The sequence below is a fragment of the Carica papaya genome, chromosome 4 (assembly GCF_054855325.1).
Source record: "Carica papaya isolate Zhongbai chromosome 4, ASM5485532v1, whole genome shotgun sequence".
NCBI classification, from domain to species: domain Eukaryota; kingdom Viridiplantae; phylum Streptophyta; class Magnoliopsida; order Brassicales; family Caricaceae; genus Carica; species Carica papaya.
Genome location: NC_142312.1, coordinates 6,856,323 through 6,884,154, shown reverse-complemented (window position 1 = coordinate 6,884,154; position 27,832 = coordinate 6,856,323). Strand labels below are relative to the sequence as shown.

At 35.5% G+C, this 27,832-nt stretch overlaps 1 protein-coding gene across 2 annotated transcripts; it reads left to right on the top strand.

Moving 5' to 3' along the window:
- Window positions 1-360: 360 nt before the first annotated feature.
- Window positions 361-27,419, top strand: LOC110817478 (DEA(D/H)-box RNA helicase family protein). Of its 2 annotated transcripts, XM_088217635.1 has the most exons (21): window positions 361-527; window positions 594-654; window positions 751-1,097; window positions 1,171-1,350; window positions 1,449-1,517; window positions 1,653-1,759; window positions 2,235-2,313; window positions 2,930-3,103; window positions 3,569-3,717; window positions 3,922-4,017; window positions 12,660-12,762; window positions 13,691-13,753; window positions 19,348-19,409; window positions 19,590-19,686; window positions 21,292-21,410; window positions 21,485-21,527; window positions 21,748-21,849; window positions 25,306-25,404; window positions 25,511-25,594; window positions 26,036-26,301; window positions 26,968-27,419. In XM_088217635.1, exons 3-21 carry the CDS (start codon window positions 780-782, stop codon window positions 26,981-26,983), a joined length of 2,226 nt encoding a protein of 741 aa, XP_088073761.1. In that variant the 5' UTR covers window positions 361-527; window positions 594-654; window positions 751-779; the 3' UTR covers window positions 26,984-27,419. The 2 variants fall into 2 exon arrangements, with proteins under 2 accessions (XP_088073761.1, XP_088073760.1); XM_088217634.1 differs by lacking the exon at window positions 594-654.
- The last annotated feature ends 413 nt before the right edge of the window (window positions 27,420-27,832 follow it).

Here is a 27,832-nt window from a genome sequence, read left to right as displayed (position 1 = left end):
AAGATTGATAGTGATGTTTGATAAATTAATTACATGACATATTAAGAATAGTATTATAATATTTATTTTAAATATATTGTAATAATTTAACATATTGATAAACGAATAAATTATCGAATATTATTATATTGTTCTAAATACGTAAGGAGAATTAAAATAAATAAGATTACAAGGAAATTATAATAAAAATTATATTTATTTTTAATGAAACTACTAATGTAATTTTAACATATTTAATCCCACATATTAATTAAACATAATCAAAATTATTAATTATGGCCAAAGTTATTTCCAACGTACGAAACTGTTTCAACTATAAAGATCAGACCAACATTTTTTGGTTTCCGGCCGACCCGCCCTGACAAAATCTTTATTAAAAAATTAACGCTACTACTTCTTGTTAATTTCCATATTACCCTTAAACCTCCAAAACCCTAACCTGCAACTTCAGCACTTTCACTCTCGCTCTCTTCTCCCTCCCTTCGCTATTCAATTCGAATATCAACAAGACAAACAGCAAAGCAGTGGTAATTCTTTTAAATATGATCGAAATTTGTTTCTATTTATAATATTGATAACATGTGAATCTGCAGAGCGAGGTTCAGCTATGCTTTTTCGTGAAGACAAGTTGCATAGACAAACAGAATTTTCAGAGTTCTACTCATAACTCATACATTGCTTTCTTATCAGCTCGAGACTATGTAAGAGTTGACAGAAATAGCAGAAATATTAATCGACTTGATTTTTTAGGTTAAAAGAAATATTTGGAAGTCTAACACATGGCGGAAAGCTTTGTGTTCGAACCTCCAAGCGACGAGGAAGCCGAAAATTCGCAGCCTGAAGTGGAGGAGGAAGAAGAAGAGCAGGGGGGAGGAGAGGGAGAGGGGGAAGAGGAAGAAGAGAAGCCCTCAAAACGACGTAGCGTTCAATCCCCTTGGGACTTTGCTTCTTATTCAGAGTCCGTGGCCGAAGAACACGCTCGCCGGAGCACCACGTCTATCGATTTCAAGATATCCAAAGCTCTTCAGCAACGATCTGCCCCAATCTCCACCCAGCCTGATCACGATGAAAGCTCCGATTCTGAACCCGACCAACAGGTACCTGACGACCCAGTTTTCACCTTAATACTACGCTATATTTGAATTTTCATTTGGATTTAATTTTTTATAGGAGGATTACAAATCTGAAGATGAAGGTAATGCTGCTGGTAATTCGAATGATGCTAAGTCGTTTTTTGCGCCAGTTGAAGGTGTATCGTTTCATGCAAATTCGTTCATGGAGCTTAATCTCTCTCGTCCTCTTCTTCGAGCTTGTGAAGCACTGGGGTACTCTAAGCCTACTCCAATTCAGGTTTTGTTAATACTTAATACCTTCCATGGCTTTAACGTCATTTGTTTTGTTATGGAATGTAATTCTGGTATAGATGTCTGAGTTCCGTGGTTTTGTAGGCAGCATGTATACCTTTAGCACTTACAGGCCGTGATATTTGTGGGAGTGCCATAACTGGTTCTGGGAAGGTTAGCGGATTCTCTATATTGGTTCCTCTGTTCTTCATTTATATCTATAGAACTTGATTATTTCATAATTGGCTGATTGAAGCTTAAAGTGCACCTTCCAAAATGATTTTGAGGCTTTGTTTTTGGTTTTCTCAGACGGCTGCCTTTGCACTTCCCACGCTAGAAAGGTTATTATTTCGCCCCAAACGCATTCCCGCTATCCGGGTCCTTATTCTTACTCCAACAAGAGAGTTGGCAGTTCAGTAAGTGTTCCATTTAGCTTGTGCTTTTAAGTATATCTTTATAGTATTGTTTTCACTGTAAAAAAATGTTTTATTCTCAAAATAAAGCAAGTGAATGCTACCTAGATAGAATTATTATTTTTTCCATCCAGTACCACTGACTAATTCAATGATTTTTTTTTTTGTTTCCTGTATATCTAATTCTGACCTTCTTGATGAGTAATTAAGGATTTACTAATTTAAATTATCAAATTCTTTTGATCATGAAACTGGTGGATCCTACATGCTTTTACCATTGGGAAATTTGCATCTTAGAGTGCAAGTAATTGAGTGATAGCCAAACATTCTTTTTGGAAGGATTTTTCTTCTAGAAAACCTATTTCAAACATGTTATTATTAGTTTTATTTGGTGCCATTTTATCTTTGCCTTTTTTCATTTTGTTTTTAAAGTTATTCATGAAAATGTTTAATCTTGTTTTTCATATATGTATAACAGGGTTCACAGTATGATGGAGAAACTTGCTCAATTTACAGACATTAAATGTTGCTTGGTTGTTGGAGGGCTTTCAACAAAGGTTTGATTAATGACTTGCTTTGTCCTTTAGAAAAACAAATGGGAAATGGTGGAACAAAAGGGAGTTTCTTTTGAATATTTTTTTAGTTCATCCAAACTCTATCTTGTTTACATGACTGGATGACTTTTACTGACTTTTGCCCATTATATCTCAAACAGGCATTCTCTTCTCCTTTTCTTCTGGTTTTTTTCTGTTTCTAAATTTAATACTTAAGACTGGAACTTTGAAATGCAATTTATTATTGGAAAATTTATTTTCATGGAAAGATTTTTCTTAAGACTGACGAGGACTCTTCATGGCAAGTTTCAATCTTCAATTTCATTGACAAATCTGTTTTTGTCGAGAATACTTCTGTAACTTCAATAGGAGAGCTTTTGAGAAGGTAGAAGCTAATTTTGATAGGGTTAGTGGTAGATGGTTCCAAACCATGGGCTTCTTAATTGCTGATCATTCTTTTCATACTACGGAAAATTTTTGAAATTTTATAGGTATCCTGATTGAAGTGTAAATAATTTCCATAACTTCAATAAGGTTGGGACCTCTTTGGTGCTTGTAAATGATACATAGCATACTTTTATTTCAAAAAAAATATTTCTAACTTTCATTTTTATTTTAGGTGCAAGAGGTAGCTTTGAGAGCAATGCCGGATATTGTTGTGGCCACTCCTGGTCGCATGATAGATCATTTGCGTAATTCTATGTCTGTGGATTTGGATGATCTTGCAGTTTTAATTCTTGATGAGGCAGATCGTCTTCTGGAGCTTGGATTTAGTGCTGAAATACATGAACTGGTACTCCTTACCCTCATCTTCATGCTGATGCTGTCGGCATCAGCTGCAATTATGATAGAGTATCTGCCTTTAGCATGTTCAGCTGCTAAATACATGTTTCCGTTTTATATTGGATTGATATTCTCTCGTGTTACAGTTGGCTGATGTAAATAAGTGTTTCTCCTTGACTAATCATATCAATTATGTTGCTTAATTTATCTTTTTTTCTCAATTAGTGGAATTCAGTTGGTTGCAGGGATAATGAATGCTTACTCTTCTGAGAGAAAAATCTTACTGTGTAGTTTGTGATTGTGAATTTGTCAAAAATAGTTGTGCCTACTATCCTGGTTTAATATAAGTTCAGCTCTTTGTACCTAACCATCCAATCTATGAATGTTTCACTTGTTCTTGATCCTTTTTTTTTCTTTTTTGAATTATAATTTCCTGTTCTGCCTTTGTATCCAACTAATAATTATTTGTTGGCAGGTTCGCCTGTGTCCCAAAAGGAGACAGACAATGCTATTTTCGGCTACAATGACAGAAGAAGTCAATGAACTTATCAAACTTTCTCTGACTAAACCATTGCGTCTCTCAGCTGATCCATCTGCGAAACGACCAGTGACATTGACTGAGGAGTAAGTCCCTTACAATTTTATATTTCTACTAGTCTCCTGTTCTTTCTTTGCTGGCTATGTAATGTATGCTTTTCTCTTCATGGTTTATGCTACTAGATGCTTCTATGAATGCAGAATTAATATTGGGATGGTTCCTTTTTTGCTCATTCCTTCTCTTAAATTTTTTATCCAGCTCAACTAAAGCCTATGATTGCTCTTCTGTAGGGTCATCAGGATACGTCGAATGCGTGAAGTTAACCTGGAAGCAGTTCTTCTTTCATTGTGCTCGAGGACTTTTAAGTCTAAAGCCATCATTTTCAGGTTTATCTATTAAAAACTCCATTATTTAAGTTGAAAGTGATTTCATTTTTTTTTGAAATAATCTCAGTTGGACACTTCCTTTATATTAGGCAGGAGTGAACAAACAGTTGATTCTTTTAAAAATTCTCCAAAATTTATAACCTTATTACCGGAAATCATAATCATAGTAACTGAAAACATTCTCTAACTGACTAGTATCACCAAGGTTCTTTTTAATAGAAAAAGAAGCATTATTAGGAACAGAAAGCAATTCATTCATGGAGAATAAGAGATCCTCCTCAAATTATTGTAAAAAAAAATCTAAGGAGCAATCAAAAGAAGTACAAATAAATGAAAAGAGGTCATCCTATGGGAGTAACATAGTCCATAGCCAAGATTAGTTCAGTAAAAAATGAAAAGAGCGTACTCGGAATAATACTTGTGAGCTTTGGCCCATAAAGTAGTAAAAAATGTCAATATGTTCCACATCTCCTGAGGTGTTGAGTAACAATCATAAAACCCCCGGTTCTGTTCAAGCCATAAAATCCATAATCCATAACCAAGGTTCAGTTACCAGTTGGTTTAACTGAAAAACATAGATGCAATTCTTTGGTCATTAATTTATATATTCAATTGGGACCTTTCACCCACAAAAAAGGGAGAAAGAAAATGAATTAGAGGAATTTCTATACAGACAAAGGCGAACACAACTATATGATGAGTTCTAAGATGATTAGAAGACCATTCATATAGAGGATCAACTAGAGTCAACCTTGTACAACTTATCGACAAACCTGCTACAGTAATTAGAAATTTACCATGTAAATTTGATCCATCTTCCTAAATAATCACTGAAAGATGGAATACTTGAGTAGATTTACTTCCTCCTAAAGTTTGTGTCATGCGCGCTAGCTATTGACAAACGTATATTTGATTGTTTGATGGGGAGTGTTGGGTTTGACCATCCATTCATCAGGTGTTTTCTTTGCCTATTTGAAGGGTTGTATTAAAAATTAAGAGAATAAGTTTTGTTAATGGGCACTCTCTGCTAAGTTCTGTATTTTGTGGCGGGAAGATGTTAGAGTTTTTAATCAAGATGTCAAACATACACATGCTATTTGGGATAATATTGTTCGTGTGGTTTACGGTTAAGGTGCATGGTCTTTTGGGATTTGCATTATTATGCAAAGAAGTTTAGAGATTGTCTTACTAAAATTTGCCGACTTTTCTTTTTATGTTTTCTTTCTTGACTTCATATCTTCTTTTTCTTTTTCTGAAAAAAAACTTCTTTTGGAGAGAAGAGGAGATGAAATTCACTAAAAAGCACCATGGGGGTGGCCGCCGAAATAGAAAAGGAAGTAGAATTTACAAGTTGGTCAACACTTCTGTTGAACTGAGCAGATGGCTGTTTAAGAAAAGGGAAAGAATTTAGAACTAAATATCCTGAACTAAACTAAAAGAATTATAAACATCCGGTGTTTTTAAAAGTCCATGTCATTTTCTGGGACTTCTGGAAAGAACAAAACAAAGGAGCTTTTGAGGATGGCTCCTCAACTTTTGCCAGCTTCTGGGATCATTGGCCTGAAATGTTGCCCTCTTTTTGTCAGGGCTTATTTGTTGATCTTTTTTCTTCGAGAGAATTGTATTTATTTTTTTTACATGGTTGACACCCCCTAGGTTCCTTTTAATGCCGTTATCTTTTTTTCTTCTCAAATTTTAAAAAGAACACGACATGCTTGAAGTCTCTTTTATTTTTTTCCCTTCTAATAAATCACAAAGAAGTCAAGATGATAAGAGAAACAAGCTTTGTCATTCTTTTATCTTCTAAGATGCCTGTCAATGAGTTCAGAGTTGCAATTAAGTGACACATTGTTTCTGGGATGAGCGCATGGCTGAAACAACAAGGATTTTTTATTTTTTAATTATGTAGTATATAATGTTCTTGTTTTATTTACTTATGTAGTTCTGTGTGATGGTACAATCTGATATTAGGACATGTGTAACAACGATTTCTATAAATGTAGGTGGGACTAGTCACTCCAAGCCAGGGAAATTACTATTTCCTAGAAGTAGTTAGGTTTTCGTGGACAAATAAAAAATACCAATTGGAATAAATTCTATTCACTGAAGAATTTTTGGATAAAAGTTTCTTGAGCACTTCCGTTTTCAGTTAGTACTAGTTGAAGATAGGAATGAAAGGAAAAAAGCCCAGAAAGTATTCATCTTCAATTACTTTTTATTCTTATAATAATAGACCCATGCGTTTGGAAGCTATACAGAACAAATTTTTATGGGGTGTTACGGAGAACAAAATAGTGTCTCATCTTGTTAAATGGGAAGAAGTTCAATTGCCGATGAAGTTGGGTGGTCTCGGCATAAGATCTATCGCTAACATCAATGAAGCCTTCCATGGAAAATAGATATGGAAATATTTAAATGAAGACAACAACCTTTGAAGGAAAGTTATAGAGATTAAATAGATGAAAAAAGACAATGTTAGTAGATTTTTCTATCCTAAAAGACCTCACGGTACTAGTGCATGGAAAGGCATACTTGCCAATTATAATGAGCTGATTGCAAATACCCATTGGTAGGTAGGTCGGGACACCAAGATTAATTTTTGGCATGATGCTTGGCGTGAACAAAGAAACCTCAAATCTATTTTCCTTGCCATCTATACTATAGCACAACGGAAAAATTTGTTGGTTTTTGTGGCTTTTGACAGTTCTGGTCACTGTTGTGTTGCGGTTAGCAAGAACTTAGACGATTGGGAGTTGGAGGAATTTGAGAATTTCCTCTTTATGATGGTTTGTGTTCATTTGGGAGACACTCCACACACCCTCATATGGAAATTGAGTAAAAATGGCAAATTTTCCATCAACTCTTTTTATAATAAGATTGCTGATTTTTGGACTCGGAACAACTCTGATCAGCAATTATCATTTCCGTTTGAAACCATATGGAAAACAATGGCTCCCCCCAGGATTGCTTTCTTTTCATGGGAAGTGGCTAAGGAGAAAATTCTGACTTTGGATAATTTGATGAAAAGAGGTAGAACTTTGGTCAACAGGTGTTTCCTCTGCAAATGCAACACTGAAAGCTGTAACCATATTCTGTTATGGTGCCCTTTCTCTACAGATGTGTGGAATATGATCTACAGCTTGATATTAATGGGGTAATGGCGGGCTCTATTCATAGAGAATTTTTGGCTTGGGAAGGTCTATTTTCTTACAACAAAGCTGGTTCCCTTATTCCCCTCTCTATTTTTTGGATCTTGTGGAAGGAGAGCAACAATCGTGTTTTTGAGGGAATTGAAAATATTCTTGTAAATATTAGAGATAGATGATTACACTATTTTGGCTCCTTACTCTTGGGTTATAATTTACTATCTTTAGAAGATATTGGAGCAATTGTTGATATGCTAATTGACATGTAACATCATTTTGTATAGGGGGCGGTACCCCCTTGGTACCTTTTAATTCGAATTTTCTTTTATTTCAAAAAAAAAAATAATAGACCCATAACAAGATCTTAAATAAGGACCATAACATTTAGTAAAGCCTATCATTATGGGTGATATAAGATCTATTCAACAAATTTTTGGAGTTTTATCAAATGTAACTAGGAGGATCGTGCCCAGGAATGTCTTGAGCGAGATGAAAACTAGGAAAAGAACAAGAACAAATAACAAAGTTGGTAAAAATTTCGAAAAATTTTCATTTCCAACAAGCAGTCTAACTTTCAGAAAGGGAGGAGAAGGTAATGTCAGTAGGGGAAGATGTCACTTAAAGCCTATTGATTGTTCAGAAGACATAAGGGATGTTGGTAATATAACCAATGGTAGAGGAAGTGGAATAGGCATGACCTAGGGACAAAGTGTGATGTACCATTGTTGTTGGAGATAAAAACTGCTATAGGGGAGTTTGATGAAATCTCACTTGACCAAATGGAAGCTTATTTTCTTTGGATCACCTCAAAGGAACTGATACAAGTCCTTTCACCCTATTCAACAACTTGTCTTGTCTTAGAAAATAAAGACATGTGATAGATGGGGTGATAAGAGAATATGTTTTTATGAATATCAATCTCCCTCCCTTCGACAAGTACCTCATTTTGCAACATGGTAAGTCATCTGAATCAGTTCACCAGTCAAAACCAACATTGATTGTTCAAGGTTGATCTTCAGGTTGGAGATTGTATGGAAGCAACGTTCTGGACATCTAATTTGGGGAAAGAGGATTAATAGGTTTATAGAGAGTACATAATCATCAACAATAAAGATTGATATGATTTGCTCCTAATTATCATCCTCCACCAAAAGCCCCTTTTTCACAAATTCTCATCTTACATAGAGCTTCCATCACAAATAAACTAGATAAGAGAAGAAGTCTCCTTGTCTCAAGCCCATAGAAGCTCTATAGAAACTTTTGGGACCTCCAATAGTGAGGATGTCGAAAGGGGCAGGAGAAAAACCATTTGATCTAGCTATACAATTTGCACCCTGAATCCATTCTCTTTAGAAGGTAGATGAAGAAGTCTGTTCACATGATTGTAGGTCTTCACCACATCCAGGTTAGCCATAAAATACCAAGTTCATTCTTCTTCTTAACAACATCCATTAGTTCATGGGTTGGTACCCCTGTTTTGGTACCATGTTAATATACCAATACATTTTTATTTAACAAAAAAAATAGTTTATTAGCCATGAGCACAACATCCACGATGTGTTTGCCTCTTCAAAAGCAAGTTGGGATTGACCAAAAACGTTGCTAATAGCTTTTTTTGAGCTTAAAAGCCAATGTTGTGGCTAACAATTTGTACACATGCCCAACTGCATTGATTGGCCTCAATGCATTTTCAGGGATGAGAACTATTACAATGAGAACATTCAGCCTTTTTATAAATTTTCCATTACGGAAGAAGTCCCCAAACAAATGTAGAATATCCTCTTTGAGAAAGTTGTGCTAATAAAATAATGATGGAGAACCCATTGGGACTTGGATCCTTTCCCCATTATAGAGAAATAAGTAGAGAAGATTTTGGGCTCTCATCAATCTCCCTCAAGTTTTTTACCTTTAGGGATAACTAAGAAAAACTCAAGTCACAAAGTTTGAGGCGTTAAGTCGAGGGTATCATAGATGTTCTTAAAATGCTCTAATGGGTTCTTTTAGCCACCATCCATAGAAAAAAGAACCTGACCACCAATAGACATACTAGAAAGTTTTACATGAAAGCGAGAGTCTATGGAAATACCTTGTGTTGGGATTGCCTTCTTTGATCCAATTGGCCTGGGATTCTTATTTCCAAGAGAACTCTTCCACAATCATGATATTAAAGAGCTCCATATTCGTCAAACTCTTCTTAGAATAAACTAGTATCAAGTTTGTTCTTACCAATGGAATTGATATCATTCATCGGAAAATTCTTTTTGGCCTCAAAACTACTAAAAGGCTAATTACTCTTATATTTCAACCTAGATTTTCTATTGTGGTTTCTTGTCCACTTTGCAATTAGCAAAACCATCCACCTCTGCCTGCTTGAACAAGACTTCACCTGTAGACCTTGTTTACATGATGGTATATTAATGTATGATATGGTTTTTTTATGGTTTTATCTTGTTTGTTTGCATTTCCAGACACACAGAATGATTTTTTTCATGATTATTGCATGGTTCAAAAGTTACAATTTTTTTCATTTTTTCAAATCACCGATTGTCTAGATGATTTTGTTTGCATTTATACAATTTATCTTTTTTCTTATTTACATTTATATCCATTTTTCTTTTTCTTTGATTTTTTTTTATCTAATTATGTATATAAATACATACATACATACATATAGCCACTTGATCTTATTTTGTTTTGTCACTTGATTCTTTTTTTATAAAATTTATTTATTTTATTATATATATACATATATCTTTATATTTAATTATATACATATATATATTTGTATATTTAATTATATATAGACATATATATATAATATTTATATACATATATACATGTATATATTTAATTATATATATACATATATAATATTTAATTACATATATACATGTATATTTAATTATATATATACACATATATATAATATTTAATTATATATATACATATGTATGTATATTTAATTATATATATATTTTTTATCTTTTCTCTTTTTATTTGTTCATTTATTACTACATATAATAAGATAATAGCAAAATAGATAATTTGATCAAATATACAACCATACTATTTTATCAATTCAAACTAAAACAGTTGTTATTACCATACATTAATACACAATCTTTTCAAATATGATATAATTTGAATATTACTGTATTCTGCACTTAGCATACAATATTGTACATTAATGAATTATCATGGAAGTCATCCAAACAAGGCCAAAGAGTCAAATCCGTCAATTTTTATCTATATATTTTAAAAATAAAAGAGGCTTGGTTCTCGTTTTACCCCTTGAAGATCTAGGCAAATGAGAAAATCATTTGACAAAATCCAAGGGAGGAGGCTTTGGACTAAAGATCAACTATTAGATTTGACTAGGTTTAACATTCTTTTTTTAGAGGAAGGTCCATAAGGCCTAGTTTGTCAATATGTCATTAAATTAAATATGCATATTTTATATTATTTTTGAGATTAAAAAAATATAAAATAAATATAAACAATGGTACCAAGAGGATACCACCCATATACAAGATATTTACAAGTCTGTTAGTAAATCAATGACATTATCAAAATCTTTCATCCTATAAATGTCATATCACAAAACCAAATAACTAAAAATATGTATCCATCTGTCCTTAATTTTAACAATCTGCCCCTTGTTTCCCTCAAAGGATCTAACACTCCTCTCCTTCTAAGCATCCAAAAAATGGATAAAGGAATAAGATAAAGATAAGTTTTCTTTTTACATGTAACCCCGCCCAGGCCTAGAACTCATCCCTTACTGACCCTGCAATTACCTAATTAATCCCTTGGAGACCATACACCATATATCAAATGCTATACATCATCGGAAACCAAAGAAGGATGTGGTGGCAAGACGCCGTACTGGTCTTGCGTAAATAGCAGTGATTGACGAAAAATTTTACCCTTTTGCATCAGTATATCAATAATCAGGATGCATTCTCTACCTGCTAACCAAGCAAAGAAAGCAATTCTTGGGGAGTCTTCGCCTTCTATATCTGATTAACCAGAAAGTGTATCGTCCCCGTCCCTTCCCTCCTGGTTAGATATTTGTAGAATGTCTTGACGGTGAGTTCTCCTTGTTTCTTCAAATACTACACCATCTAATCCCTGTTGTTTTTTCAATTGAACTTGGGATAAAAGGAATAGCAGGCTTCATACTCTTTAATCTCTCAGTCGTTAAGATTTCTTGTGACATTCACATTCCACCCCTTACTCATTCCCCTCAGTACATGCCTCCTCAACCACCATTTTTTTAGTTACTTAAAAAAAAAAACCACCATATTTTTAGATAATGCAATGGTGAAAATCCTCGAAAACTGATCTTTGAGCCTACCTCTTCCAACCAATTCATCCTTCCAAAATTGAATTTTATCTCCCTTAACACCTTCTAGTTGATGCATTCCTGAAATTATTGTTTCCTCTTTCCGATTTTCTCCATAGTCCCATACCATGCGGCCTAGTCACATCCCTAGAATCTCCACGTATGTCACCAATACCCCATCGAGCCTGCACAACCAGATTCCACAATCTCCCATCCTCCCTCATATACCTCCAAACTCACTTTCCTTGAAGTGCAGTATTCATCTCAACAAGAGATCTTAGACCCAGTCCCCAATCCTCCAACGACATCTTTACATCATTCCACTTCACTAGATGATATCTTCTATTTTCCTCTCCATCCCCCCAAAGAAACTGACACTGAATGATTTTTCAGCTCCTTTGCAATCTTCGTGGGAACTGTCAGCACGGATAAATAATGAATAGCGAGGTTAGTCAGTAAAAAATAGATGCGTTACCTCCTCCATGTGGTTACTATCACCAACAATTCTAACTCTCTGGGTCTTAACAATATTTTATTCAGTACTTTCATGGCAACAATAAAAAGTAGGGGAAATAATTAATTAGACATGTGGATTTTGTCACTATTGAGGATAAATGGTTAACTTTTCTGGTTCTATCGTGTTAGGCTGCAACCTTGATACCTTAGATGATTTTGGCTCAATTGTAGATACGTTAATTGATTTTTAAATTTTTTATAAATGGATGACTCCTCCTTGGCGTTGTCTAATTAATACTACTCATATTTTTATTTAAAAAAAAATGTTTACACCTCCTTAATCAAATTATTATTTTTTATCCAAACAAAGGTGGCTTGAACATCTCTTCCTTTCCTTTCTTTTCCTTCTACTTCTCTTAATTCAAACTCAGTGTTAAGCTTAGGCTAGCATTAGATATATGAATCAACTTGGGGTTTTTTTTTCATTCTTCAGTTCACAGCATCGTTTTCATTAAAAAAATGTTTGTGTTATTTATGTTATTTTGACCTTGCTTTTTCTGTTACAGCTGTTAGTTAGCGGTTATGCCAGTATGGCTTGTTTGGCTACATTAAGTTCAAAAAATCATATCTTGAATCATAACTTTCCAGGTTTCTGTAGGCCACTTTTCTAAAATAAATTTACATTGTCTTTTCAGTGGAACAAAGCAAGCTGCACATAGGTTGAAGATTTTGTTTGGATTAGCTGGTATGAAAGCAGCTGAACTTCATGGAAATCTTACTCAAGCCCAGCGTCTTGATGTGAGTAGCTTGGAATATATCACTTTCTTTATCTGACTTTACCAATTTCACATGAGAATATTGGTTCATGCGGAAGTACGAACATGTTAGGCAGCACCTTAAAGTACTTCCCCTGTTTGCTGATTTGGTTATGATATTTATTCCATGGTGATCTAGATGACCTATCTAGGGTTTTGGACACTCAACACCTAGCACCATGATCTTCATGTAGTTATTATTTCCTTTAGCAGTCAATCAGATGCAATTAATTTCTTATCGTTTTTGGACATGGGTAAAACTGTCTCTGTACACAGTTAATGAATTTCCTATCCTCTTTTCTGTCAGGAAAATGTCAGTGATCAATTAGAATAATGCCCTATGCTGTCCTCTATTTGTCTGGTCAATTTCTGTGAGAAAATGTTTTCTTATCAAATGTGTTTATTTTACTCTCCTTGTGTTTGCCAAAGGTTATTGTTTTTTTGAAACAATGGCTTCCAAAGCAAGGCATGTTTTTCAAAGCACCTTTTTTAAAACGTTTTATGTTGTTTTCTAGAGATGTTACAAGAATAAATTTTTTTAAAAAATTGTAGAGAGAAATTTTCATCAAAGTGAAAAACCATATTCCATGAATGAAAAAACAAAGCTTGAAGGATGATAGCTATGCAAAGAATTTTTTGGAAAAATGCAGTTGAGAAAGCAGATAAATGTTTCTATGATTTTTTGGGAAAAAATATAGGAAATAGGTCTTGACATGCTTTCTGGCTTTTACCAAACTTGTTTTCTTATTTTAATTGATAGTTAAAAGAGTTGATTTTGTGCAAATTAAAAGTTCTTATGGTTAGTCTTTGGAATTGCTTTTCCTCACATTTTTATTTCAGAAAAATCTTTGACATTGCTTTTGCATTTACAATAATGGGCCTGAACATGCTACTTTTGGATATTTGTGTAGGCCTTGGAAATTTTCAGGAAGCAACAAGTGGATTTTCTGATTGCAACAGATGTGGCAGCTCGTGTGAGTAGAAGCTCTATTTCTCTAAATTCATTGATTGCTCTATTTGTCAAGCCCTAACCAAGCAAATCAATCTACTAGAGTCATTTGGGACTATTTTAAGTTTTTAATATCTTTCTCCTCAAAGGAGCCCTTGAAGATTCATTCTTCAGATTTACAGTTTCTCTTGTTCTCTATATGTTTGAAAGTTGTGAAAGGTTCTCATTTATCTTGGGAAGGATATCTGATGGAGAGTTCTCTATTGCTTTGCATTTTCTGTCATTCTTCACTGACTTGCTTAGATGTTTAGGATTGTTGGGGATTAGTTGGGTGATGACAGAGTCGGTAAGGGATGAGATCTGAGCTGAGAAGGGTATTAGTAGTGGGAAAGAACATGGTGAACTCGTTCCCTTTGCTATATTTTGGGTGGTGTGGAAAGAGAGAAGTAGAAGAGTTTTTGAGAGGGTAGATGAAGATATGGATAGGGTTAGAACTAGATAGTTTCGAACTCTTGAGTTTTTTGGTTTTGGGTCATCTTCTATTTTCAACGGAGGACTTTGGCGTCCTTTTAAATATCCTAATTGATATCTAATTATTTTGTACATAGGTTGACACTCTCTTTGTACTTGTGAATCAATAGTACATATCATACTTCTTATTTAACAAAAAAAATCTTTTAGGCCCATATATGAGCAAAATAGCTCTCAGGAATGTGCAAACCCATAATCTCATGAAGAGGATTAGAGAACCAACCACTTTTATTGTAGGTGGTTAGTAGATGGCTAGGTGTGTTGGATTCTGTTTCTCTTCCAAAACTTCAATATGTAGGGAGATTTCGTTGATAAAACTTTTTGAAATTTTCTGTAGAGTTCATTGATATGATCATAAAACTTGACCTCTAATGTAGTCTGATTCTTTTGCCCGCAAATTCTTCTTAGTTTTTTATGGTTGCCTTGTTGCTCTTATAGTGCTTTATAAACCTCCTTTTGGAAGGTGAAAATTCACTTTAAGGTGGGATTTTTTATTTGAACTGTGGGCTGGTCCTGAATAAGATTGATACCTAATATTTTGTTTAGTCCTAGACCTAATAGAGCCTTATCCCCTAATATCTTTGTTGTGTGTTTTCAGAGCTCTGACAGTAAGAGCCACTTGTTTCTTCATTGTGATGTAGTGTTGAGTGCTTGGTTTAAGATTGTTTTCCATTTTCATAATAGTTTAGATATGCTCCTGTAACTTGGAAATTTTTTGTTCTACTATGTAATGTTCTTTGGAGGCAAAAGGAGCATAAGATGTTGTGGAGGGGGACTAATTTTTTTTTTCTTGGGCAACAAGTCATATGGCTGGAAAGAAATGGTAGATTTTTATCAACTGCCGGATGTGTTGTGATTTATTTGTTTTCTTTGCTTCCCATTGGGACTTACTATTTGTTTTGAGGATACCATTGTCTAGTTTGCAAAGGGATAGGGTTGCTATTTCATCTTGACGTTTTTGATTTGTCACCTTGTACTTCCTTGTACTTTAAGTTTTTGTCACTTGCTAAGTGGTGATATGGAACTCTAATAAGTAACCTTCTAGGAGTGGTGATTTGGCTATTAGAACTTTAGGGCGTTTCAACAAAGATTTGGTTGTCAAATAGTTATGGAGGTTCCCAACTTGTAGAGAGTTTGTAGGGGAATATCGTTTGAGGTAGGTATGGTCTCTTAGGCAGGGGCTGGCTTTCTAGCTCAAGCAAAGGGCATATTGGCTGTAGTATTTTGAATTGGATTAGATGAGGTTGGAGTGACATGGATGATCAATTCATTACAAGATGTGTAATGTGTAGATAGTAAGGTTTTAGGAGGATGTGTGGTGTCATCGCCCTTGAAGCTCAAATTTCTGGCCGTCTTTAGAACTACAAGGTTCAAGGAGGGAAAGGTGGGAGATTATTTTGTAGAGCTTACCGTTAGCAGGGAGTGGAACACGATCTGCGGATTGTTTTTGTAGAGCTTATGGTAAGCAACGAACCAAGCATCATCTCAGTTTGCAACCTTAATATTTGGAGGTGGAAGGGATGACGTTCCTTTTGGCCTCTCTAGTTCCCTGTGCAGTTAATCCTAGCTAGGAGGACCAGCCTATGGCCAGTTTTGGAATTAAGACACTCTACCACCACTCCTAGGATTAGAATTTGATCTTGGATTTTGCTCCATATTGAAAATAAAAGCTCCTGCATGTATTGCCTTCTCCTGGGAAATTTTCTGCGACTGCATTCTGATCATGTAAAACTTGAGAACAAGGATTGCATCTTAGTCAAAAGATTCTATTTATCTGTCAGAAATCTTAGTCATGATTTCTGAATTGAGAAAGAGAAAGAGAGGGAGAAGAGAGAAAGATGAGAAAAAGAGAGAAATTTTGAGGTAAAATCTATTTTTTTGATGATTACATGCATGGAATTTGATCCTTTTATAGGCTGTAGGTAATAAAGATAGTCGGTGTCTGAGGCTAAGATCTTGCAGTTGTTTTGGTTGCAGTAGCAGTTGCGGATCTTGATGGTAACGATTAGGGTTTATCAACCTTAACCCTAGCTGGCTCGACAATTTTACGGATTTGTCATTCTAGACAGTTTCCTAACAATGTCCTCTTCTTGAGCATCAACCTCGTCCTTAAGGTTGAGATGTGAAAACTTTTTCTTCTAAAATCTCTTCAATAACAATTTCCTCCATGGGCAGGTATATGGTAAACAACAAGGTAAGCAGAATTTCTATTTCTCATGGGTGGGGACTTTGGTGGAAAATTATGATGCAGTGGCATTCATTCCGACAGTGCATTCATTGGAAAGTTGGTAGAGGCAATCTAATTAATTTTTGGGAGGATGAATGGGTGGGTGAAGGGAGCTTAAGGAGTAGATTTCCCAGGGTGTACAGCGTGTCAAACAACAGAGAAATGACTGTGGAGAAAGCATACCAGGTCTGTAATGGCAACATTGTGTGGTCTATTTATTTAAAGAGGAACTTAAATGATTGGGAGGTGGAAGAATTTGAAGATTTGCTGCAGCTTTTAGAATCACAGAGGATTACACAGATTGAAGACCAGATTGTCTGGAAACTTGACAAAAATGGCATATTTTCTATCTCCTCTTATTATCAGTATCTGTGTAAATATAAAGCTTCCGACAGTATTGATTTTCCGGTAAATATCATATGGAAGACTAAAGTGCTTCCCCCGCATAGCTTTTTTTGCTTGGGAAGCTAGCTGGAATAGAATTTTAACCATTGACAGATTGAAATCTATGGGCCGGGTATTTGTTAACGGATGCTACTGTTGTCTTATGGCTGGGGAAATGTGCAACCGTCTTTTATTGTGGTGTCCAACAACCTATAGTTATGGTGTATGATTTACGGTCTCCTCGAGATTGATTGGGTGATTGCGGGTTCGGTTAGGGAGGAAGTATGGGCTTGAGAGGGTTTACTTGTAAAAAGAAGTATCGTAAATATCATCCCATTAACTGTTTTCTGGGTCACTTGGAAAGAGAGAAATAGGAGAACTTTTGATAGTGTTAAGAGTAGCTTGAATAGATTAAAAGATAAGTGAATTCATACTTTTTAATCAGTTTTGTTAAGTCATGATATTAATAGTGATGCAGATTTTGGGAAGATCATTGATATGTTAACATCGTTGTAAATACTTTTGTACATGGGAGATACTCCTGTTTTTTTGGTATCATATTAATACACTCTTTATATTTTTATTTAAAAAAAAAAACAATTTCCTCCATTGCAATTAATGTTTTGTTCAAGCAACAATGTTTTAGGAAATACCGATCCCCACATTTGTAGCAAGTAGCAACTGTCCTTCTAGATTCCATTTGTTTTCCTGTGGCTCGAGAAGGTTGTTCATAATTTTTTGCTCTAGATCCTTCTGAATTTCGGATAACTTTACCCGTGAAATATGAACATTGAAGCATTTTCATTATGGATCGCTCTTGTCGTGGGACTTGTTCGAAAGTTTGGTTGAGCGAGCCTTGGTTAAGCAGTCTTATCATTACTTATAGTTTTGGTTTGAGCGCGCTGATGAAACTAGAAATAAGAAATCTCTCGGATAGAGTGGAATTTTTTATATTTGTTAATGCGCGCAAATGTTTGAAACGATCTTGATATTCTAGAACAGTTTTGATATGCGTCAGCTTGTTAAATTCTTCAATAAAGTCTTTTTGTGAGACGTTCCCAAATCTTCAACATAATTCCTCTATGAAAAAAATTCTAGTCAAGCTCTTCAACTTTTGCCAACCATCCCTGGTACCAAATGTTCGCTACATCACCCAGGAAGAGTAAAACCACCTCTACTTTTTGTTTCTTCGGTATTTCGTGCGCCAAAAAATATTTTGCACATCTTTAGATCCAAGAGCGGGGATCACTACCATTAAAAAGTGGAATTTCCACCTTGGGCAAGTAGGGAGGTCGGGTAGTTGACCAGAGGGGTCTGAACTAACTCGGACTGGTTCACGTGTTTTAACCTCTGAGCTGCTTAGAACAGTTTTAGGGTTTTTAACCCCCGAACCACATTTTCCCATTTCTGTTTGTTCGTGTGTGAGGGGAGTTGGCAGAACCCCACTTTGTCCTCTCAGTGCGGCTGGGTCTGGGTCGCAGGGCTTGGCCTTTCCTGGTGCAGTATACCATCATGCATCATCTCCACGTGCCCGATTGGGGCGACTATTGCCGGGGCTGTTGGGCTCGGCAACTCTTAGTGTGGTGCATTGTGGCGCATCAACTCCATCGGTATTCAAATTGTCTTCTTTCTTTTTAGCTCTCACGAACTTCAGCCACAAGGTCAGAGAACCGTTGGTCCAACTCCGTTGTAGTCGACTCCTGTTGTTCCACCACGGTTGCTGCCTTTCCATTGGATCGAGTATGCGAAGCGATCTCGACGCATGATTCGGCCGGCTACACTGGCTTTGGTATCACTTTGTTAGAAACTTTAGACATGGTTTCTGAATTGAGAAAGAAAAAGAGAGAGAGAAGAGAGAAAGACAAATAAAAAAGAGAGAAATTTTTAGGTTAAATCTATTTTATTTCTTCAATAATTGCATGCATAGTATTCGGGCCTCTTATAGGCTGTAGGTAATAAGGTTAACCGGTGTTTGAGGCTGAGATCGTGCGGCCGTTTAGGTTGCAGCGGCGGCCGTGGATATTGATGATAACAGTTAGGGTTTATCAACCCTAACCCTAACTGGCTCGGTGATTTTACAGATTTGCCCTTCTTTGACAGTTAACTGACATTATCCTTGAAAGATATGGATCTTAGGTTTTAGGTGGTTGTGGGATTCATTCTCAATTTTCTTAAGCTCACTTAGGTTTTAGGTGGTTCAATGAGGGTTAACTGAGGGCATCTATGTTTTCTTTTCTGGTGGAACATCCTTGGTGCCTTGTTATTTTCCTCTTAAAAAATGCTCAAGTTTCCAATCTTTACACGTATTCTATTAGCATTAAAGAAAAAAAGATAAAAATCTTTATATTAGTACGTAAGTTTTTGACTAATTTCCATTGTTTGTGTAATATTTCCAAACATTTGAACGGTAAATTGCATTGATATAAGTCTCATTTTTTTTTTCTGATTGATGTTTAAGTTTTGGTGACCATTTGTAGGGACTTGACATAATTGGGGTTCAAACAGTTATAAACTATGCATGCCCTCGTGACCTCACAAGGTACATTTGCAATGATTTTTTATGCTGTCATTTGTATTATGCTCATCAACTTACACTACAGCATCTTAGTGATGCTGCTATTTCGATAATTAATAGTTCTGTTGGTTTATATGAACTTAAAATCCTTTTTTAACTTCGTCGGCTCATTTATGCTTTCTGGTGGTTTTTTTTCTTCTGCAGCTATGTTCATCGTGTGGGTCGCACAGCCAGAGCTGGCAGAGAAGGATATGCGGTTACGTTTGTGACGGATAGTGATCGTTCTCTTTTAAAAGCTATAGTGAGTTAATTTATATCTTATTTGAGATGTCTGTTAATTTTCTTTTCTTCTTTTGATGAAAGAAGAAACTTTATTAGAGAGAGCTCTCTTACAGATTGGATGAGAGTAAGGTATCATCCAATAGAAAGCAAAACATGAGACAAAGAAAAGAATATTAAAATAAAATAGCCAGTTGATCCATTTGCAAAGTAGATAGGACCACCCCGTAAGAGACATTAGGCCCATGCCCAAAGAAAAGAAATGGAGATCATTAGGTGCCAAATTACCGTGGGGGTTGAAAACTGTTGCTTAAATTTTCAGGCATTTCGATCTAGCCAAAGAACCTACAATTTGGTTGTGACAGCCTCTCTGTAATATCTTATGGTCCTTAATCTTCCACCATTCAGTTTTTATTGGACAATAGAGGAGATATAACTAGAAAAGAAGGAGAAGAAGTTTCATGAACATCACACACACACATGTAGAAAAATGTTTAGACCAAATCAAAAGCGTATTCCTTCTGACAAAGAAACCAAGAAAGTGAACTGATTTTGCAATGAGGAGTGCCACATCAAGCATCATGCAGAAGCCTGATTCAAAGCAGAAGCCACCTTAAACCGAATACAATTATCAAAATCCTCCCACCTCTTTCTAATCTGCCTCCGAATGCTAGTGCCACTGGAAGCTCTAAACCACTTGTCCTGCATCCTGTGCCCTTCAGCCCAAAATTTACTCTAAACAACCACCAGCGCAAGCAATCTTGGGCAGTCATATATTTCTTATCACTTGCCGCATGATACTTTATTAAAGCTCATCAGTGATCTAATGCCAAGACCAACTGTCCACAAAGGCGTTTGACAATGGCATTCCGTGCCCCAAACTGAACTCTCTATTGCTCTTCTGTATCTCCCCATAAAAATGGCATTTTATTGCTTCCAGTCTGTTAACAACACTGAGTAGAATTGGGAACAATGACAAGTAGTAAACTGGTAGATTGGACAAGGTGCTTTTTGCAAGAATAAGCCTGCCCTGATAATTAAAAACCTTCTTCAACAATCAAGTCTTTTCTCAAAATTTTGCGTAAGCAGCTCCCTGATTCTCGTCTTTAAACTTGGCTTCCTAAGATTGACTGAAATATTTCATAGGAAGAGAAAAGACCTTGCAACACATAATACTGACAAACAGGTCACGTCCATAGAGCTCCAAGTAGAACTATTGTATTTTCCTTATCAAATTAGAAGTGTTTTTCTTGGTAAAACACTCGTGCTATAGATGTCCTCCTGAATGGAACTTATTCCTCAAATGAGCTCCAGTAGAATTCTGGGATCTAAAACCTCGGGACTGACCAATTTGCTCGGCTATCATATTTTACTTCTGGAGATGTTGCAAAGTATAGTTTTTTAGATATATTTCCTTTTCCCTTTTGAATAAATACAATAAAACTCAAAGAAAAAACCCATGAAAAAACCACAGAAGTTCATCAGTTGCAAGCAAAATCTAAACCAAAACTAGAATAAAAATTGCACCAAAGCACAGTTTAGTGGAGGATCTTCTTTCTTTCACTTCAAAATTCACCTTGCTGACAGCTTGCTTATGATTTTCGCTGCATATTGTTTTGGATAATAGACTAAAAGAGTTGGTTCAAAGTTGAAGAGAAGAATTGTTGCTGAGCAATCAATCAGCAAGTGGTCACAGATAATTGATCAAATGGAAGAGCAAGTGGCAGCAATTCTTGAAGAAGAGAGGTTTTCTTCTATTGAACTATCATTGTTTTCCAATTTTTTATTGCTTCCAGGAATAATGACCTTTTGTATTTCAGGGAGGAGCGAGCCCTAAGGAAAGCTGAAATGGAAGCAACAAAGGTATTGAACTTAAGTACTACATGTAATTTTGACTTGATATCTGTTCTTTAGTCTTTATTTTTTTGACATAAAAATTAAAAAGTCTATAAATTCTAAAACAGTTAATACGCCGCACTGACTTGCTTTGTGTATCTAATGTTAAATTTCTTGAGCAATCAATTTTCCATTTGAAAGGGTTACTTTTACACATGTTAACATGTGCATTGCATTATCTTTGCAGGCAGAAAACATGATTGCACATCAAGATGAAATATATTCCCGCCCTAAAAAAACCTGGTTTTTGACAGAGAAGGAGAAAAAGCTTGCAGCAAAGACAGAAAAGGTTATACCTGTGTAATCTCACGATTTGTTCATATACATTTTGTGTGTTCCTTCTGTGTGATGTGAATGTTTAGGATAGTTCAATAGTTTTGTGATTAAGCTTGGCTCTGCAGGTACTGAATAGTTGCTATGCCAATAGAATTAATTTTACTTTGCATTTTTGAAGGTAGGGAAACCAGTGCTATTTATGTGAAATCTAACTCTTCTTTTAGGGTAATAAGGAGTTTCCTTCCCTTCTTTCCCCCCTCCCTTTGGGCTCTTCAGGTGCATCCTCTGGAATGGAATTCTATGTCTTCTTTTTAGACAGGAAGCTTTGTTTCATGAAGATTGATCCCTTTGGATGGGATTGTAAATCCACTGCTAATGCTCTTATTACAGAAAAGATTGTGGCGAATGAAGTGTGTGTTTTATTGAAATATGAAACACTTTTTTACACAAGTTTACATGAGAAATAAAAGGAAATACATTTAATTACAATGAGAGGGGTATATCACTAATACACGCTTTACTCTATTTTAATACACTTTGCACTATTCCCAACACTCCCCCTCAAGGTAGTAAACAAATATCTTCTATTCCCAACTTGACAATAATACTTTGGAACCCAGAACTACTTAATATTTCGTCAATACATCCGCAAGCTGCAATGTGGTAAGCATGTACGAAGTACATATCAATCCACATCTTGTTTTTTCTTAATGAAATATTTGTTTATCTTAATGTGTTTCGTCTTGTCATATTGTACCAAATTATGAAGGATACTAATAGATAATTCATTATCACGGTACTCTTATCATTTCATCTCACTAAATCTTTAAATTTTCTGAAATCATTTTCAACCATAAGAGTACATATACCTTGAGCCCTAGCACTAGACCAAGCCACCATATTTTGCTTTTTACTTATCCAAGTCATCAAATTCTCTCTAATGAAGGTGCAGAATCCTAAAGTGGATCTTCTATCGACTAGTTATCTTATATAGTCAGACATCAGCGTATGCTTCAACTAGTTATCCTATAATGTTTTTCTTTTTCCTTTTTCTAACGTAATTCTCTTCCTAGGAGTGCCCTTCAAGTAGTGAAGAATCCTGTAGACAGTTTGTAGTTTTTTCTTTTTGAAAACAAATCAGACATTGGAAATGGTAGACTTTTTCTTTTTGAAATAAAAGTTGGAAGTAGTAGACTTATCCAAAGGAAAGAGACCTGTTGTCTGCAAGTGAGTGTTCACTATTAAATACAACCCCGAAGGAATGAGAGAGAAGTATAAGGCGATATTAGTAGCCAAATGGAACACTCAAACCTGCAATGTCTAAAGTCTCAGATAATGTTTTAGGTACTAATACTGCATTTAAGCTCATGAGAGAGTTCTTATGAGTTGCTAAATTTTTTTCAAAGGAGATAAAATTTGAAAGTGGATAGAGCGGATGCTTAGTGTATTCTCTTTATCTTCTTTAAGTGTAACAACCATATCAATATCAGAAGGTATGTGGTTCTCAGTGCTTACCTCATTTCAAGTCCTCGGCTCGGACCCTTGGCCTTGTTTTGGATCAAGGTCCAAGTTTATTCTTCTTGGGTACACTTGGGTAAAGTGTGAGTCTTCATGGCTGAAGGTTCAGACACATTTTGTGAGACTTGAGATTCAGGCTCTTCTTGTGGGATGATTTTGTAAATGGGTGCATCCAGAAAGTATATCCTGTCCCGAGCTCAATCATTCTTCCCGACTTCAAGTCCTAAAATTCACAAAGGGAGTAAAAGAAAAATCCCTTTACAATTGAGGTCATGAGATAATTTGATCACAGATATGAGATTGGTATACAATTTTGGGACACAGAAGACATCACTAAGAGTGAAATAAGGAGCAAGTTTATGGTTCTGATTCCCACCATTATGGTTAGTGAACTATCATCGCTAACAGTTTACCTATTATTTGGACATGGAGCATAAAAATTAAAAAAATTATAGGAATTAGTCATGTGATTAGTATCTCCTGAGTCCACAACCAATGACATTGTAAACACCTTATCTGAGACATTTAAACTGTGAGGAATAGGGAACGTATTTGAGTGTAGTAAGAGACATGTACCTTTAGGCCTTTAAAGATGTTCGAGACAGGTCCTTAGGCATTCTATCTTCGCATTGAAGTTAGATTGGTCTGCAATTTTCTATTCCTTGTTCATGTCGGCCTGTTCCTGAGTCTTCTTGTACCCCTAGTCTTTATTGGAGGTGGGGCCTTACCATGAAGCTTCCAACACTTTCTTTGATGTGCCAAGACTTCTTACAGAAGGTACGCCAGAGGTTGCCCCTGTTTTCTCCTCTCTTTGCTCTTATTGTGATTAGACTCTTCCCGCGATTTATAGCCCTTAGTTGCAAATGCAGAGTTATCAATAGTGCAAGGTTTTTGAACATAACCCCTTTTCTATTTTCCTCTTGCTAATTGAGGATATTATCTCATTCAGAGATGAAATTTCTTCCTTCCTGGGGATCTGGACTCTTAGCTAATCATATTCTTAATTGAGTCTTACCATAAATTGATATTCTCTATCTATCTCAATAAATCTTTTCATAGCAGCTGCATTTGCTGCTTTCCATAGTCTTACCAGAAGGTGACCCAGGGAGGTTGCTGGATTAGGAGGCTGCTGGTGCAGGTTGGTGTATGCGACTGAGCATGGAGGCGGCTGTAATTGGCAAAGGATGATGACAGTGTGATTCTGGTAGCAGAAGGAGGAGCCACAGCTTGCGGCTCTGTGGTTGCTGCCGTCTGATGAAGGCTGGTCTTACTACTGGTGGTTGGCAACTATGATAGTCAGAAGTTTGTCTAAGGTGACCGGCTGTGAAGGCTGGCCTTACTCCTTATGATTTTTTCTTTTCTCGACGATAAAGGCTGAATAGGATTTATTTATAAAAGATTAAGGATTTTTTTTTTAAATCTATGGCTTGAATACTATGTGGAGTATGAAGTGTGTCTTATTGACATATGAAGCATCTATTTATACAAGTTTAAATAAGAAATAAAAGGAAATACCATAATTTTAATGAAGAGGGGTATATTACTAATATATCTTTTACCTTACCTTATTATACTTAGCACTATTCCCATCACTACTTTAATACACTTTACTACTCCCGACAAAGATAAGTATCTTTATTTTTTAAAATACAAGAAAACACATGTCCATGGATGGGATATCCTCTGCTCATCCATTTCCTGTTCATTACCTGGTAACATTCAGTTAGTGCTGTCTGAGCTTACGTGCGCAAAAGCTATACCCCTTTCAGATGAATATTAACTTTTGATGAGATAAATATGGATGATGAATAGCCAGTAGGATCCTGATTTGTTTGTATTATTTGGCAAGTAACAACTTAGTAGCATTATATTAAATGGTAAATTTGCAGGTATCAGTTTTTTTCATAAACATTTTACTGTTATTACATCATTCTTATAATCCTTTTGGCAGGCATCTTTAGGGAAAGGAAAAAGTTCTGGGCATGAGGTAATAAGTGCTGAACAAGCAGAGGACCTGAAAATGAAAGAAAAGAGAAAGCGGGAACGTGAGGTAATGTTATGATTTGTTGTGGTCCTAAATTTGGATCATTTATATATTTTGTTGAGAAACATTGTGCAAAAATATTGTCATAACACATTCTATTTCTGCCAAGCAGAAAAATCTGCCTAGGAAAAAGCGTCGAAGGTTGGAAGCAGTCCGAGAGATGTTGGAAGATGAAAATCAAATGGAAAAACCAGAAGTATGCTTCTGTTCCTTCTTTCTTTCCCTCTCTCTCTCTCTCTCTCTCTCCCCTCTTCCTCTCTCCCCCTCTATTTTTTCTTTTGCGTTTCTTTTGGGTAGTGAGGGGGGTCAGTGGCTTACAGGATGCCATTATGGGTGGTCCATATTGTGGTAAGAGAAAATTTAATGTATTACTTGGGCTGTGGGCTATATTGAGCATAAAAAATTTGATGTTTCCTTCTGCCACCTTTTTGGCAAACTTCGTAAGGCTACTTCTGCTTTCTCATTGATTTGGAGGTTATAGAAATCTAATCATAAGAGGGGTCAACTATCTTATATCTGATCCTCTATGTTACTAATGAATAATAGAAAACATTTTTTTTTGTTCATTTTCATTTCATATTCAAGCAGTTCTAGAATATATTTACTGTAAAGTGCTTTTTTTATGTATCTGCTGCAGGGTGGTGATAAAAGTAAGAAAGAAAAGAATGGTATATCATTGGTTGACCTTGCTTATCGACGGGCAAAGGCTTTAAAAGCAAAGGCCAAAGCTGGCAAGAAAGAGGAGGCTAACAGGAAATCAAAACGTCCTGCCCAAAGAACACAGTCAAGGACGGACGAGATGAGAGAGCTCTTCCAGAGCGATATGAGTGAGAAGAAACAAAAGAGAAATAGTGGTGGCATGGGGAAGAAGAAGTCAAAGAACTCATTTAAGAGCAAATCACGGTATGGATCAAACTATAAATTTTTCCCCCGTCATTCTAGTAGTATTTGTTGTGTTTTCGTAATATTATGTTCTTGAATCAAATTTTATATGCTTATTGAATTTAGATGTGGTAGGAAAAGCTCAGCAAAGAGTATTAGTAATGCAGGATAAGAGTGGAAGATTTAACTTTACGTTTGGATTATGATTTCTTCAGATATTATAGGAGTGAAGGAAATTATCTTTTCTTATCACAAGATAATAGCTTTCCTATTAGTTATTCTCTTATATATAACATAGCAATTTGTTTGAGTGGTTTGTGTCACTCTGCCTACAATGTTGATATCAATCTCTTCCGTCATTCTCTTCTTGTTTGGTTTAGGTTATCATTTTGTATTGCTTCCGATATGATGATGGGAGCGGCTTGGTTGTGATGAATTTTGTTTCACTATTGTGCTCTCTTTGGAAATTTTTCTTGAGCTGTTGGCTGCTAAATTTTCTTTATTTCCTTTGATCCTCATTCTGTCGTTACTGTTATGTTTTCAAATGATATGGTTTGGTAATTGCTACTTGTAAGTTTTTATATACATTCATAAAAATTATATCTTATTTCTCACAAGGTATGGTTTTTGTTTTCAGTTATAAATGCAAAATTATGATTTATTCCTCTCAACTCTGGTTTGTTTCAGTTATAAACGCAGGTAGGCGGTCCGTTCGAAGGATGAAGTGGCGACTAAAGCATTCCTCTTTAAGAAACGCTTGGAATTTTGAGGAAGAGGCTTACCAAAGAGAAACCGAGATTAAAAAAAACGAGGTATGCATGGAGAGAGGTGCTTTAATATATATACGAGGTCTTAGGAGGAGATAGGAATTAGCTGTTGTGGTTATAATGTAAATCGTACAACTCCAAATTTTTTGCTCATAATGCCTACCAGTATTTTCTGCCGAGTAATTATTAATTTGATTCTCTTCCATCTTTTCCTTTGTGAAAAGCATGTAATGAGGTAATGTATTGCCACATTCAGTTCCCACTCTTTTGATTTACCTTGATATTACATACACACACACATATGTGCCTTTAATGGTAGGAGTGGGTATGGTGCCGTCTAAATATAATGTGCCTTTAAAATCTAGCCACTAACCAATTTCTTTGTACTACTAATATAGGTTAGATATTAAACTTTAGTTGATTTCATATTCTATTTGTGGATCGTAATTCTTTATTTGATATATAAGATTGGCATTGTAATTTCCATATTGGTTTATAATTTCAGGAATTTTATTTTTATACTGAATTCTGTTAGTGGATGTCAAGGTCTACTTGACTACAAAGTAGGAAAACCTGAGTATCTTTTTACTCAATTCAAACTATCATCGTTTATTACTTTTTTCCAAAACATTAATATCTTGAACTAATGGTAACCTAATGATTTATTTACCCAACCTAGTGCTTTTGTTATTATGAAAATCTCTTTTGAGAAAAAATAATTTTATATTAAAAATGTAGGTTGATGATTGATAAAAATTATTATGTAGTTTTCCTGTATAACTTAT